The following is a 15,780-nucleotide window of genomic DNA, read 5'->3' on the forward strand; positions in this document are numbered from 1 at the left end:
TGTGTTATCCTCTAGAAACACACTGTTTGCTGGCTATTTAGTGCAGTGTTTGTATTCCAGAGAACCTCTAAAGAACAATAAACAATACAGGGGCTTAAACAGTTCCTTGTGTTGCAGCGGTGCCATGTAGCACCTCATCCCACGCCAAAGAACTGCTCAGGGAACAACATTTGTGTGTGTGTGTGTGTGTGTGTGTGTGTGTGTGTGTGTGTGTACCACCCACTCCAGTCTGCACATAAAGACAATGTCACAGTGCTTAAACACCTTTATTAAACTCAGTCACTTTCATACAGATATGTGTGTTGTAAGGGGAGAAATATCACTGGACCCACGGTGGTTTCTCCGTGCAGCTCTGCAAGGACAGAAAAGCTGAGTTAATTAACCAGTCTGTAATTTTGTGACTCATAAACTGCCTGTGTTAATGCACAGTATTCAGTATCAGACACAGCATGAGCAGTGTTGCAGTACCAGTGTGTCTGGGCTCTGTTTTGCTCCGTATCGCCCTCCTGTGGTTGGATTTGGCACCACTGCTGCAGCTCTCACAGACACGGTCATCACCATCCACTGACCTCCACCTGACGGATTCAAAATATTTCATTAAATCTTTTAGATGCCACATGTTTTTGAGAATAGGTTCAACATTTAAGTTATGAGACTGGTGATGCTGACCTCCCACCCATGAAAGAACAGGCCCTTCTCACAGGCTCCTTGTTTGAGACGGGCTCTGCTTCCAGGTAACATGTTATATACATCTGCAGGAGACAGTGCGACACATGCTGAGGCATTTTTCTTTACACCGTCGATATATTAAAAACATGTGAAGTAGTGCTGACGGTGTGTCTGTGGTCCTGGTGGAAGAGGACAGGTTGGAGCTGAATGTGGAGGAGTTGGTCGCGGACTCTGGGCAGGAAACGGGAGCTGGAACCGTCCAGCTGTGAGTCTGTGAAACATCTGCGAAGAGCGGACATGTCCTTATCAGATTTAACCAGTAATTTGGGTGCATTTTATAAGAATGGGATACAGATTGATGTGGGCCACCGAAATGTGTTCAAAAGGAAGTCGTTTTCATTTGGAAAATTAATCGTAGGAACCAGTGGAGACGTTACAGACACAGTGACTCACCCCTGGTGGTCTATGAAGGCGTATCTGGGGTAAGAAGTCACATCAGAGGTCAGAGTGGCCACACAGCTGTCTGCATACAGACGAAGAGGAAGGTGAGGATGATCTAAAGAGGCCTCGATGTTCATGACGTCACCCAGGAAGTAAACAGATGACCTTCTCTTGCTGCTCCAGTCATCTGAGGAATCACAAGACACACCAAAAAAACAAAAATCACCTCTTTTCACAGCAGTTTCTTCAGTGAAATGAGCATTTTAGGGCAGGGCTATAACTTGGATTTTAAACAGGTCTTGTATTTGAATTTTATGACCTCACTGCCCTTAATAGTTGCAGCTTTGGCCCTGTTTGTGAGCCTTGGCACATTTTTCTAGTAGGTCATCTTCACAGTAAATGGGAGATAGTTTATCAGACTCACTTGTCATGAGTCTGAGGTGGAAGTCCAGGTCCAGATGTGCTGACTGGACGGAGATCGGGGGACTCCAGGTTGGTTTCAGGGCCTTGCTGCTCACTGTGTACCTCCTGCAAGGTCGACCCAATCACCAGAAGAAAATGTGGTCATTGTACATTTATGCAAAGCACAGATGACGTGACATTTGTACGTTATTATGTAGCAGATACTTTGAAACTTTGTGGTTATTGTGTGGTTACGCTTAGGCACAAAAAACATGTAGTTACGGTTAGAAAAAGATCATGTTTGGGCTTAAAACAAACAGTCGTGATGGCACAAACTCGGCAGGAAATGCAGGGATATCTTGGTAAGAGACAACTGCTTTTTTAACTATATTCCAGCAGGAAACACAGCAATGTCTCAGTAAAAAACAACCGCTTTAATAGCACCATCCTGGCAAGATCCGTAACAATGTCTCTGTAAAAAAACAACTGTTTTTGTGGCACCATCCTGGCTGGAAATGTAGTGATGTCCCTGTAAAAAAAAAGAAGTGTTTTTGTGGCACTATCATGGCTGGAAATACTGTGATATTTTGGTAAAAACAAAACAACCGCTTTTTTAACTATATTCCGGCAGGAAACAGCAATGTCTCAGTAAAAAACAACCGCTTTAATGGCACCATCCTGGCAGGAAACGCTGCTACGTATGTCTCTGTAAAGAACAACTGTTTTTTGTGGAACTATCATGGCTAGAAATACTGTGATAGTTTGGTAAAAAACAAAAAAACACTTTTCATGGCTCTATCCCGGCAGGAAATGCAGCTCTCTCTGTAAAGTACAACTGTTTTTCCTGACACTATTACAGCTGAAAATACTGATTTTGGTTAAAAACCAGCCGCTTTTCATGGCACTATCCCGATGTCTCAATTAAAAACCAACTGCCTTTCCTTGCACTATCCCAGCAGGAAATGCAGGGATATCTTGGTAAAAAAACAACAACCGCTTTTTAAACAATATTCGGGCAGGAAACACAACAATGTCTCAGTGAAAAACAACCGCTTCAATGGCACTATCCCATTTGGAAAAGTAGCGATATCTTGGTAAAAATACAACTGCTTGTCGTGACACTATCCTGTCAGGAAACGCAGTGATGTCTTGGTAAAAAACAAATGCCAAAAAGCCTCTGGAAACATAGCACACTCACTAAGAGGTTTGGCAGGTGAAAAGCCATCTACCATCCCCTCCTCCCGAAGACAAAGTCAGCTCATATTCTATGGCTCTTCAGAAACATTGATAAACTTATGAATGTAACATCCTCATGGTTTGCAGAATCATACAATGAATCATTGTCTTCTGGTGACTGAGCTGACAGTAGAGGAGTCTCAAACATGCACTTGTGTACATTTACTTTATAATTACACTATGCAACACTCTTGTGCAATATTTACATATTGACATTCCAATGCCACACACCATGTGTGTATCACAATTATCTTATGCAATCATCCATCATGCACATACTGTGTCGGTATAAGGGAAAGGCTTTTTTATTTTGCTATATTGCCAATTTATCCCCCTAAATCCTACACACTGGACCTTTTAAGGAGTTGTTTTGCCTTTTCTAAAAAGTGTGAATAAGGGCCAGTCCCAATACCCCCACTTAGCCCTACTCCTTGGCCCTACCCCTACATTTGTGCGTTCCCGCGAGGAGTAGTGGTGTCCCAATTACTTTTTGCGTGTAGGGGTAGGGGGCATAACGAGGGGTAGTGGGTGTGAAACTAGCCCTCTGGAGAGAGGGATTTCAGATGCTGACTTGCCAGCAAGGGATAGACGTCGCCATGGCTACCACCGAGCAAGAGACGGGGAAAAAAGTTCATACATAGCTAACGTTACCGTCAGGTTGCTTGTTAGCTAGCTAGCTAGCTCACACTATCTGTCATCTGTCCTGTTCTGCAAAATTGTCGGACTTTTCACATTACGTTAACACACCAGCTAGTACAACTATGCTGCCTCCTAATGTTAGCTGGTTAGCTAGCTAGCAGAAGTCCCCTGTCGTCTGTCGTTCATCAAACGAAGCATGATGAATGTGGCAAACACGATCAGTAGGATGAATGAGACTCCATTGTAGATGCTGGTTGGAAATGTAGATGACTCGCAGCTTCCTGTTTAAAATAATTACGTATGCGTGAATGTAACCGACGCGGTGATGTAGTGAGTGGTGTCCCAATTCCTACAGAAAGATTTCTACCCCAACCCCTCCTTGCTTCATTTTGAGGGCCGGGGGGGGGTATTGGGATTGGGCCTAAATCTTTTATGGCTTAAAACTTAAGGTAATGATCATCTTTCAACTGTTCTGTACCCACCGACTGTATTACCATACAAGAGGAAGCATGCATTTTTGTACTTTGTGTTGCTCCCACTGCTGTGAAATTAATTACCCCACTGGGGACAAATAAAGTGATAGATTGATTGATTGATTGATTGGTCTACTGCTAGCTCACCTAGCACCACTGAGCTAATTCAGCTGAGGAGGATTTCATTCGTGTTTACGAAGCTGGAACTTGAGCTGTTGCAAACACTAGCCTCTCGTCCATGAGTAGATGCACGCTTCCCTCTGCTTGGTGATTCAGCTGGTGGGCGTAGTCAGGGGCGGAAATTTATTTAAATCTTAAAAGATTTAGTTGCCCCCTCCTCCCATTCCTAGTAGTGGTATATCCCACACTCTTTCCAATGGGCGGGGCTGCTTGGCAGCAGTAGCAGCGTGTGGCTGGAACCGCTGCCCACATTGCGCATCACAGAGTAAGATGTTCACTCACACAGACACAGTTTAACTTACACAAGTTACAACACATCCCATTTACTGTTACAACAAGCCCCAGGCCCAGGCTGATAATATAAACTGTCTGCAACATTTCGCCTGCATTGTTCAAAAGCCTACTCAATTACGAGTGCTGCTAAGCTAAAAGCTAATGATTAGAGTTTAGTGATAGAGAGGACAGGAGAGAAAGAAGAGGGAGAGGACAGGACAATAGCAGACTATTACGCACGGTTGTGAGGTGCGCAGCGACAGATCTCACAGCACACTGTTTATAAACCAGTTTACCAGTTTAATTGCAGGAAATGATTAGTTTTAGTTTTAGTTAGTATAGACATTCACTCTGCCTGTTGGAGAGATAGAGAGAAGATTAAAGCGTCAAATTGTGGTAAAAGATGCTGTATAAAAGACAGGCTACAACTTTTTTTCCTTGTCCCCCCCCCCCTGGAATTATTCTCTAAAATTTTACTGTTTATTGTCTCCCCAACTATGAAATGGGATTTTTGCCCCTGGGCGTAGTTCAGTAGAAAGAAAATAGTTCCTACATGAAACTGCTCAAAACAAGGTCTGTGGATTATCTTGAGTAACTGGGCCATGATTTCTGGAAGGAGACATTGCTGTTGAATTTTTTAAATGCATTTTTTTGGCACCACAAGCCGAGTGCCATCTAGTTCCATTATGTTGGCGAGAAGGCAGACATCTCTACGGCTGATATCTCCAACACTCTGCAGCTCACACCAAAACTATCTAGACTGATAAACAGCACTACAAGTAAGAGGAGAAATATGTGTGTTTGATTTTAGGGTGAACTGTCCCTTTAAGAACTTTTACTTTAAGGTTTTGCACATAATTCCCTTCTATCATTTTCCTTTTGAAACACTTTCCAAAGGTGCTATATGAATAAGGCTTGCTTGCTCCTCTACCAACTGTAACACAGGAGCAGCAACACATATAAAGCTCAGGAGTCCATCTTGTGTGTAAATGCACCTGTCATATTCACACTGGACTGGAACAGCAGCTGCCACTGCTTGCATCACATCTCCAGGTGACGGAGGAGGAGGAGGAGGAGGAGGAGGAGAGTACAGCAGGAAGTTGTTGTACAGCACAGAGCTCCTGGTGAACTGCACACAACAGGACACACAGAGCACTATCAAAATAAAAGCACTAGGTGGCAGCAATAGGCAACTATAAGGATCCCTGGAGGTTGAGTGTGGTTTATATTATTATTTTGCTCTCTGCTGTAAAGTCAACACAATATTTAGATTATCAGGAGGCTCACTGACCATCACTCTGCTCCCACACTCGGTCAGAGCTGCTCTGATGACGAGCTCCCCGTTTCCAGACTCTTTGGCCGTGCAGTGATCTCCCGCAGCTCTGACGGGTCCAAGCCTCAAGTGCGTGGGCTCCACAGGCCGGCCGGGGTCAAACAGATAAGCTTTCACCACAACCTCCATGCTGTCCTCGTGACATTTCACCGCAAAGGTCTTGAGCCTGTGATCTGCGACAAAGTGAGGTTTGTTGGGCTGATGCAGGGAGTTTGCTTCGAGGGTGGCCAAGTCAGAGAAGGACAGAAAGAGAGGTTTGGTCTGGTAAGAGTAGGGGAAAACTGACACTAATTTAGACAGGAAGTAGAGAGAAAGTGTAAAGTACAAAGACGTAGGTGGCATTGTGGTGCTGCACTGAAAACAGCTCTGCAAAGTTTCTCACTGTGGCTGTCAACATGAGCAAAGGAACACCTGAAACTCATCATCCCTGATTGCCAACCTGACTTCTGTTTCAATTTAAAACTAAAAAACTAAATATCCAAAAGCATTTCCAAAAAAGGGATTTTATTCACAATGAAAAACTGTACATATTGCATTTAAAGGCTGTAATTTGGAGTAAAAAAACACTGATATGTACCATATAAAGTTTGCCCAAGGAGCCATGTAACAGCGTGTACACATAATATAACACTGGAGATTCTTCAAACCTCAAACGGCCCGAGTGTTTAAAAAGGTGCAACAGGTGCCATTCATGTGAAACTAAAGTCTATAAAGCATCTTCTCGCACTAATTTGGCACCAGAAATGTAAAAATATACGACTGATTGTATGTCACGTACAGTCAAAGGCTAAAATGGTGTCAGAAAACACAATCTCTTTGCAGCCCAAAATTGAGGTTATTCTGTTGTCTTCTGCATTTATCTTCTTGACATCTTTTGCCTCATAGCTCCGCAGCATCGTGTGTTTTTCCGTCCTCTTCTGTGCCGTCACTTTCCCCCTCCTTGGCTCCTCCTTTAGTCCCCGTGTCTCCCTTCAACATCTCTGTCATACATTCTGAGGAAGGGTGAGAGAAAATAACAGATTTGAGATGCAACGTTTCTGCAAGAGTAAAGAGAGGGCTGAGATAATGCTCACAGGAGTTTAAATATCTTGATTACACAGGTTTATTTATTCATCTTAGAAGTACTGTACATTGAAATTTAATGAGCATAGATGACACTTTTTTTGTTTTTCTTTTAAACAATCCCCTCCCACCCCACCGGTCCTAAAAAAAGAAAAAAGAAAATAAATAAATAAATAAAATTAAAGTAAATAAATACAATTAAATACAATTAAATTAAAATAATAATATAAAATTAATAATAATAATAATAATAAAGTTAAATAAAATAAAAGTACATAAATAAATACAATTAAATTGAATTAAAAAATGTAATTTAATTAAAACAATAATAAAAAAGTAAAACAAAATTAAAGAAATGAATAAAAACAATGAAATTAAAAAGATAAAAATAAAATGGTATGATAATAATAATACCAATAAAACTAATAAAATAAAGTTGAATAAAATAAAAGTAAATATATAAATACAGTTAAATTGAATTAAAAATAGAATTAAATTAAGAATAATAATAATAATAATAATAAAATAAAGTAAAATAAAAGAAATAAATACAATTAAATTATAAAGATAAAAATACAATAAAATACTAATAATAATAAAATAAAAACAAAATAAAAGTAAATAAATAAAAATAAATTAAATTAAAAAAACAATAATAATAAAATAAAGTAAAATAAAAGAAATAAACACAATTAAATTATAAAGATAAAAATACAATAAAATACTAATAATAATAAAATAAAAAACAAAATAAAAGTAAATAAATAAAAATAAATTAAATTAAAAAAACAATAATAATAAAATAAAGTAAAATAAAAGAAAAACACAATTAAATTTAATTATATTTAAAAAAAGAAAAGAAATAAAAACACACCTTCTTCCTTCTTCACATAATGGTTGAGTCTGTGACAATATAGAGGAAGATGTAAATGGACAGTGATGCAAAACAATCCCTAGTTAGATAAAATGTCAACATATATTGACAATGCTCTGAAATATCCTCTATTTGCTTATGTTGTCAATCACAGGGCCCCAGACAGTCTTAGACTACACTTGACTTTCTCCTGGGGTCCGTTTCACAAAGCAGGTTCAACAAACTCTGAGTCTAATTCTGAACTCTGAGTTGATCTACTCTGAGATAGGAAACTCTGAGTTTCCGGTTTCAGAACAGCTGATTTGAATCAGTTTAATCAACTCGGAGTAGTTTCACCTGGAGTTAAGCGCGTGCACCACAACTATAAAAAGCCAGCATCAATGGAGCCCCGATTCATCGAGTCACCATGGCAACGGGGACGGGGAGGGCTGCGTTTTTCACCCCACTAGAATTAGAAATCTTAATGCGCTCATACGGTGAGTTTGCACACGTTTTCAAAAAGAAGTGCAACACCGCTGCAGCTGCAAAAGAGAGGGAGACGGTGTGGGAGAACATTGCTGCTCGGGTCAATGCGTAAGTTTAAATTGAGTCCTTTGCAATCACAATAATATTACAGGGGAAAACTGCTTGAATGGTAGCCTATTAATTTATTTCATTTAGGTGCAATTCCGGGGGAGAAGCGCACTTGGCAGCAGTTTAGGATGAAATATAAAAACATTGTTCAAACAGGTAAGACCTCGGCATAATCTCATGGGGGTACCTCATTCTGATCATGTTTTACATTGTAAAGTAAATATTAAGTGGCTGTTTGACTGTGCAGTTGTTTTATCCCCAACATAATGCTGTTTTCACACACATAAATGTCTTCTCATCTATATCATGTTCTGTTAAATAATTAAGCCTATTTAAACTAACACAGACTTCTACTCAGCCAACAGAAAGAAGGCAGATGCCTGTAAAACGAGCACACTTTTCTGACCGCCCTGCATACAGTTGCCTTACTCAAGTGCTCAGCATCTCCGACACTGTACAAAAAACTTCCATTTGCAAAGAAACGCAGCGCAACACACAATATCTGCTGGGATGTGAGAGCATGACTACGATTGGTAATGTTGCAAATGTAAGGACGGATAAGGTTGTGTGTGTAGATGATGGACTGTGACGTGAAACGGTTCCGCTCAAAAAGATAATTGTGTGGAAATGCTAAAACATCTATGCGCGGTCTGATAACCATCTCCAGATGAATATTTAATTCTCGGCGCAGTAATGCTGCACCTTCATCCACGGGATCGTTATCAAAAGGACATGCCATGTTAGTGAAAAAAGTCGCCACCTACTGTGCCTAATGGACTTCTAATACACTGACTCTGATTTTTTTTTTTTAAAATGACAGACGGCAGAACTAGGCTACGCCAAAACTCGCCTGCTGACTGAATGAATGAGGAAATCAAATGGAGTGTGTGGCTCTGAAAGAGGGCGGAGACAGAGAGAAACTCGAGGTTCATTGAGAAAAATCTGGTCCCGACCAGGTTAGGTTCATAGAGTCTGTTACTACGGTAACTGACCGAGAGCTAAAGTTACCTCTTTCTCTGAAACAGGCTAGAGTTACTCCTCTTTCTCTGGTTTGAGTTACCTCCCTTTTAGAAACGGAAAACTCAGAGTTTCCCTCATTTCAGGGTTAACAGACTCTGAGTTTTCACTAAACCTGCTTTGTGAAACGGACCCCTGGTTTAAGAAAAGCACGAAGTCTTTAAGCCGTAGAGATGCTTTGGGGGCAAATGATGACCTCCATTCTAATAGTATTCTCCTACATGCTTTTTATTAAGAATAATTAAGACACTGTTTTATGAGAAATTGAAATGTAAAATGCACCAGCACAGGAAAGTCACCACAGGAACCACAGCTCCTAACTCCTAACATTTTCCCCTATTTATTTTAGCTGAATGCCACAGTTCCCCTGAGAGGCCGTTTACACGTACACGGTGATTTTGATAAACGGAGACATCTTCCTTCGTTTGTGCCCTTCGTTTACACGCAAACGGAGATTTCTCCTCTGAAAACGAGTCTTTCTAAAAACTCCGGCCAGAGTGGAGATTTTGGAAAACTCCGGTTGCGCGTTTGCATGTAAACTGAGATAAACGCAGATAAACGGAGTTATAGGCAGCCCATGTCACAGTATGCGCCGGAACTTGCGCCTGTGTAAAAAGTGCGACCTATGTGGATGGATACATGGAAGGCTTGAGCTTCTCATTACACTGCCACCTACAGGTTTGGCATGCGCTTGTGTATATATACACGGGTAAGTGTAAACGAAGATCTTTTTGAAAACGGAGACGGTGAAATGTCCGTTTATGAAAATAGCCGGCAACGTGTAAACGGCCTCTGAGTTGATGAGAGGGTGATTCAGATCACCTGTTGCACAGAGTGTGGGGACGGACTCCTAAGTAGGAATTGAGAGCAGCTTGGTGCATTTCCCCTCTGGGCCAATCAGGGTGTGACGACGTCCCTTCTGAGGGCTTAAGAGAGGTGAGGAAACGTACACTCAGGGCATTCTGATCCTTCCTCGACTTTATGCAGACCTCATATCTCAGCCAGAGGGCCTTTTGAGACATCTTTGCTGTCTTTAGCTGTTCTGTTTGAACTTTCCCTTTCTACTGAGGCACCTGCATTAGACGCGCAGGACTTTTTGCTTGTCTAACAATAACCCCACGCTCACGGGCTGTTTTTTGTGATTTTGTTAATTGGTTTACTTTAATTGAAACCCAACGTAACCCCACTACCCCCATTTATACACACTGTTTATTATCGAAGACGCATTTGTTTGTTATCAAATATGTCAAAGTCCTGCACTCCAGCTTTAAACTGTGGGATTTTGTGATTGGAAAAATACAATTTCAAAAAGACTCAACAAATAAATGTTTACAATAATGATGACACAGGTGGTGAATCCTGGAAGATGCATATTAAATTCATATCTTTTGCTGTAGTTAGGGAAGAACGCGCGACTACCCCATGGCCAGACACTTCAGTAAACTTCAACATTTTTCTCACAGTCTGTCATGTCATGATCTGGGTCATGTGATGGCCTCTGATTGGTTCCTGACACTATATAGGTGGGGCCATCTCTTTGTATGTTTTTAAAGCCCCGGCCATTTTATAAATAATTTTTTGGACATTTTATCAATATTTTCCGACATTTACTAATTATTATAATGCCATTTTATTAATAATTTTTCAGACATTTCATAAATATTTGTCAGACAGTTTATGAATTTTTTTCCAGAAATTTTATTAATAATTTTTCTGACATTTTCTCAATATTTGTTATTATTTAGAATATTCTGGACATTTTATTAATAATTTTTCTGACATTTTATGGATACATTTTTGGACTTTTTTTTCAATATTTTTCCGACATTTATTTATAATTTTTCAGACATTTTATCAATATTTTTCTGACATTTATTTAGAAATTTTCGGACATTTTATCAATATTTTTCCAACATTTACTGATAATTAGAAGGCCACTTTATTAATAATTTTTTCAGATATTTCATAAATATTTGTCAGACATTTTATGAATAATTTTTCAGACATTTTATCAACATTTTTCAGACATTTATTTATAATTTTTCGGACATTTTATCAATATTTTTCCGACATTTACTGACAATTAGAAGGCCATTTTATTAATAATTTTTCCGACATTTCATAAATATTTGTCAGACATTTTATTTAGAATATTCCGGACATTTTATTAATAATTTTTCTGACATTTTATCAATATTTGTCAGACATTTTATTATATTTTTCGGACATTTTATTACTAACATTTCGGACAATTATGACTAATTTTTTTGTTGTCTGACAAATCAGGGACAGACAAGTTTGTGCATTCCACCTGAGATTAGAATCTACATTTCTTTATTAAGAGTTCAATATATGAATATGTGGCACTAGAATTTCTGATGAGAGGTAAGCAAAAGCTCCCAAGCTAATGTGGCTTAAACACTCAAAGCAGGCTAAGGGTGTGTGTCCACATTTTTCTTTGGCAGAAAAGTTGTCGCTGGGGAGTGCTTCATAAAAAACAAACAAAAGCTCAATGGCTTTTTTTTCAAACACTATGCAGGGTTTTTTTCTATGACAAAAATATTTTGAAATTCATGTAAGCTAGGTGGTTACATTAGGGCATACGGTGATAAAATCACAACACTCACCAACAACATTTGGTGTCTGCTCCCACAAATGGGCTCTTCTGTCTATCATATCGCTCAGAACTGACAGCAGCTAAAGGAGCAGCAGTGATGATACCAGCGCCTTTTTTAAAAGTTCCAAGATTTTCTACTTAAAGCTCTTAAAACAGGCGCACCAAAAAGCCAGAGGGCACTAAAAGTAGATGCTGGGGCGCTGCACTTTTTTTCTAGGATGAAAAAAAAGATGCTGCCCCTAAGACAAAAATACTATGTGGACTCACACCATTAAAGTGTAGGTAGCTCGCTTGAACAAATTTCTTTGGGTCATGTGTCATCGTCACCTTGCTCTGACGGCATGAGGACGTGTTTCTGGCAGAGGAAGTTCTCCAGCCTCTGGTCCTGATGATGGAAGTACCAGTCCTCCACAACCTCCTCGTACTGCTCCAGCATCTTCTCACACTGAACAACACACATGAGTTTCAGTGGTCAAATGAGCTGCATTACTGTATACATTTTCAATGTTATGTAGTGTTTACATGGGGTGTTTATGGTTTCCAGTACAGCTTCCTCTGTTTTTAACTTACTCGTCTGAGATTTACTTTAGAACTGAAAAGTTTGATCTTGTTTCAGCATTTACAGCAAAGAGAGAGGTGCACACACACATCATCCTACCTGTTTCTTCATGTCTGACACCTCCACGGAGGGTTCGTCCCACAGCTCGTACGGCAGACCCAAATCCACTTTAACTCCTTTGTGGACCAGGTTCTTCAGAGTCGTCATGGTCTGACTGGCGCCCTGCACAACAAACAAACCAGCCAGATGTCAGTTTCGTGCACAATTAAGTGATATAAATGTTTGCAAATGGCAAGCGCACATCTCAGGGTATATACGTTTAAAGTCTATATTTTCTCTTTTACAGAAAGTGTCATAATTACATTTTTTTCCTCTTATCCTTAATTGTAAATATATTTTTTTTAATCAGTTTTTACTGAGAATTTTTTGTATTACTGTTACCATTTCTCAACTTAATTTAATTTAATCTTTATTATATTTTTCTATCTTTTTTTTAAAATTATTTTATTTATTTTTTCATAATTTATTAAGTATTATATATATATATTTTTGGTGGTATTACTGTCTTTCATTTATTTATTTTTCTTTAATTATTTGTTTCTATTTATTATAACTATTATATTTATTTTCTTAGATTTTTTTAAAATTATTTATCTATTTTAAATAAGTATTTTTACCTAATTTTTCATTATTACTATTACTATCTCTCTCTATATCTCAATGTGTAGAGGTATGTACCTATGTATATTATATGTCCTAAAAATGGGCATTGACATTTAGACACTGAACTACTGACCCATGTATTCCCTGAAATTTCTAATAAACAAAACTGCTGGGCACAAAATGAGCAAGGGTTTCGGGTAGATATGTCTACTATTATGAAACATAATAGTAAGTGAATCCTTAAACATCTGCAGAAAAACCTCCCAAAGACATTAACACCTGCAGGTCTAAGGCAGATTTACGTCACCTTGGCGTATCGGAGGCTGCCAGGCCTCTCTGCATGAACATTATACTGCAGGATGCGCTCACATATGTTGTCCACAGCCTCAGTCAGCCGAGTTTCACTGTGGGCAGAACACAGGTTGAAATACAGCTATTACACACACATACACAAACAAATGAAACAGGCTTCCTAGCAATTAATACAATGCAGAAACAATGTGTAAGGTAGCATTTACTTATATTTCATCTACTCCAGGATATCTTTCTCTTCATATTAAGGTGATATTCCTCCCAGAGTTCAACTCACGAGGTGTTGTATATGATCTTCCTCCTCCTCTTGCCTGTATCCAGCACCTCTCCCACCTCCAGCACCTCTTTGGAGCGACCCGTTTTCTCCAGAGCCTCCTGCAGCTCTACTGTCAGAAACTTACACACTGACAGCACATAGAATACATACAGGAATTAAACACTACATAAAAACCATTTTATATTCACGTGTATGCTGTAGAGTTTAAGCAGAGGACACAGAGCCATGTAAACCGCTGTAATAAAGTCACATTAATGACATCATAACTAGCTAATGTCGCTTCTTCGTCCTACCTTCGCATTTATTCGGCAGCCTCTCGTCTTCTTCTGCTGTGACAAAGCAGAAGACACAAAATAAAACCACTATAAAAAGTTTCATTGCAGCAGTTTGTACGTAAACTTCCAAGCTGAGTAAAAGTTTATTAACTCTACAGCCACATCCGCATTTCTGACGGAGGATTGCAACTGCGCATGCGTAGTGTCGCCAACAGACATGACCAGTCGAGCCGGATGGATGGATTTCAGGGAAGACTGATCGATAGAAGAAAACGCGAGAACTCTGTAGCGCCTCATATGAACAGTAATGTGATTTATTTCCTTATATTACACGGTTTAACTCCATCTGTCACGTATTATATAGATAGTGTGTTTTTAATTTGACTACATCTGCGTTTATTTTAGTTTAACTGTACTATTGTTCAACATTTTCATCAACTGTATTAACTTTCATTATTACTATCGAGTCATTTTACACGTTGGAGTCCACTTAAATAGAGACACATTTACTGGGCTCATACTATATGGCCATGTATGAAGGTGTATATAGCCTATTAATAATGACTACATAACCTTTATGGACATTTTTCATACAGTATAAAAACTTATGATATATGCTAGTGTGTAGCAGGAATACTTGTTTTGGTACATATACATATCTAGCAACATATATTCACCTTTAAAATATGACATGTTTAAAGTGTTTCTACTTAATGAGTGTAAAATATGGTTTTGCATTACTTAAAGGTTCGATAGTGGCATCTTGTAAAGAAATAAATGTGTCAATGAATAAATATGTAAATAAATAAGTAAATAAATAAATAAATGTGTAAATAGATAAATAAGTCAATAAATAAATAAATAAATGTGTAAATTTATTAATTTAAGCGTTTATTTGGAAGGGACAATGCATTTTGATGAACATCAGTATACAGTACAGGCCAAAAGTTTGGACACACCTTCTCATTCAATGCATTTTCTTTATTTTCATGACTATTTACATTGTAGATTCTCACTGAAGGCATCAAAACTATGAATGAACACATGTGGAGTTATGTACTTAACAAAAAAAGGTGAAATAACTGAAAACATGTTTTATATTCTAGTTTCTTCAAAATAGCCACCCTTTGCTCTGATTACTGCTTTGCACACTCTTGGCATTCTCTCGATGAGCTTCAAGAGGTAGTCACCTGAAATGGTTTTCCAACAGTCTTGAAGGAGTTCCCAGAGGTGTTTAGCACTTGTTGGCCCCTTTGCCTTCACTCTGCGGTCCAGCTCACCCCAAACCATCTCGATTGGGTTCAGGTCCGGTGACTGTGGAAGCCAGGTCATCTGCCGCAGCACTCCATCACTCTCCTTCTTGGTCAAATAGCCCTTACACAGCCTGGAGGTGTGTTTGGGGTCATTGTCCTGTTGAAAAATAAATGATCGTCCAACTAAACGCAAACCGGATGGGATGGCATGTCGCTGCAGGATGCTGTGGTAGCCATGCTGGTTCAGTGTGCCTTCAATTTTGAATAAATCCCCAACAGTGTCACCAGCAAAACACCCCCACACCATCACACCTCCTCCTCCATGCTTCACAGTGGGAACCAGGCATGTGGAATCCATCCGTTCACCTTTTCTGCGTCTCACAAAGACACGGCGGTTGGAACCAAAGATCTCAAATTTGGACTCATCAGACCAAAGCACAGATTTCCACTGGTCTAATGTCCATTCCTTGTGTTTCTTGGCCCAAACAAATCTCTTCTGCTTGTTGCCTCTCCTTAGCAGTGGTTTCGGCTGTGTATTAACCTGACTTCTGCACAACACAACTGATGGTCCCAACCCCATTGATAAAGCAAGAAATTCCACTAATTAACCCTGATAAGGCACACCTGTGAAGTGGAAACCATTTCAGGTGAC

At 39.2% G+C, this 15,780-nt stretch overlaps 2 protein-coding genes across 3 annotated transcripts; both read right to left on the reverse strand.

Moving 5' to 3' along the window:
- Positions 1-247: 247 nt before the first annotated feature.
- On the reverse strand, positions 248-6,125 carry LOC117250803 (zona pellucida sperm-binding protein 3-like). The gene is made up of 8 exons (XM_033616780.2): positions 5,605-6,125; positions 5,309-5,442; positions 1,535-1,638; positions 1,123-1,297; positions 834-951; positions 670-752; positions 469-575; positions 248-352 (listed from the first exon to the last, which is right to left on the reverse strand). The coding sequence occupies exons 1-8, from the start codon at positions 5,986-5,988 to the stop codon at positions 276-278; spliced, it is 1,182 nt and encodes a 393-aa protein (XP_033472671.2). The 5' UTR covers positions 5,989-6,125; the 3' UTR covers positions 248-275.
- An 8-nt stretch (positions 6,126-6,133) lies between these two features.
- cnpy4 (canopy FGF signaling regulator 4) lies at positions 6,134-14,078 on the reverse strand. 2 transcript variants are annotated; one of them, XM_078164432.1, is made up of 7 exons: positions 13,894-14,078; positions 13,601-13,727; positions 13,319-13,415; positions 12,448-12,570; positions 12,117-12,234; positions 7,583-7,611; positions 6,515-6,638 (listed from the first exon to the last, which is right to left on the reverse strand). In XM_078164432.1, exons 1-6 carry the CDS (start codon positions 13,976-13,978, stop codon positions 7,595-7,597), a joined length of 567 nt encoding a protein of 188 aa, XP_078020558.1. In that variant the 5' UTR covers positions 13,979-14,078; the 3' UTR covers positions 6,515-6,638; positions 7,583-7,594. The 2 variants fall into 2 exon arrangements, with proteins under 2 accessions (XP_033507917.2, XP_078020558.1); XM_033652026.2 differs by lacking the exon at positions 7,583-7,611 and having other exon boundaries at positions 6,134-6,638; positions 13,894-14,077.
- Between the last annotated feature and the right edge of the window lie 1,702 nt (positions 14,079-15,780).

This window comes from Epinephelus lanceolatus, chromosome 22 (assembly GCF_041903045.1).
Source record: "Epinephelus lanceolatus isolate andai-2023 chromosome 22, ASM4190304v1, whole genome shotgun sequence".
Classification (NCBI taxonomy): domain Eukaryota; kingdom Metazoa; phylum Chordata; class Actinopteri; order Perciformes; family Serranidae; genus Epinephelus; species Epinephelus lanceolatus.

Bases quoted from the DNA above. Each gene is read 5' to 3' on its own strand.
- LOC117250803 (XM_033616780.2), bottom strand. From the start codon at position 5,988: ATGCCACCTACGTCTTTGTACTTTACACTTTCTCTCTACTTCCTGTCT. The intron at 1,639-5,308 runs GTGCATTTACAC...TCGACCTTGCAG, and splicing joins GTCCAGTGTGAATATGACAG to GAGGTACACAGTGAGCAGCA. The intron at 576-669 runs GTCAGCATCACC...TGAATCCGTCAG, and splicing joins TGTTCTTTCATGGGTGGGAG to GTGGAGGTCAGTGGATGGTG.
- cnpy4 (XM_033652026.2), bottom strand. From the start codon at position 13,978: ATGAAACTTTTTATAGTGGTTTTATTTTGTGTCTTCTGCTTTGTCACA. The intron at 13,728-13,893 runs GTAGGACGAAGA...ATGTGCTGTCAG, and splicing joins GCTGCCGAATAAATGCGAAG to TGTGTAAGTTTCTGACAGTA. The intron at 13,416-13,600 runs GTGAGTTGAACT...TTCTGCCCACAG, and splicing joins AAGATCATATACAACACCTC to TGAAACTCGGCTGACTGAGG.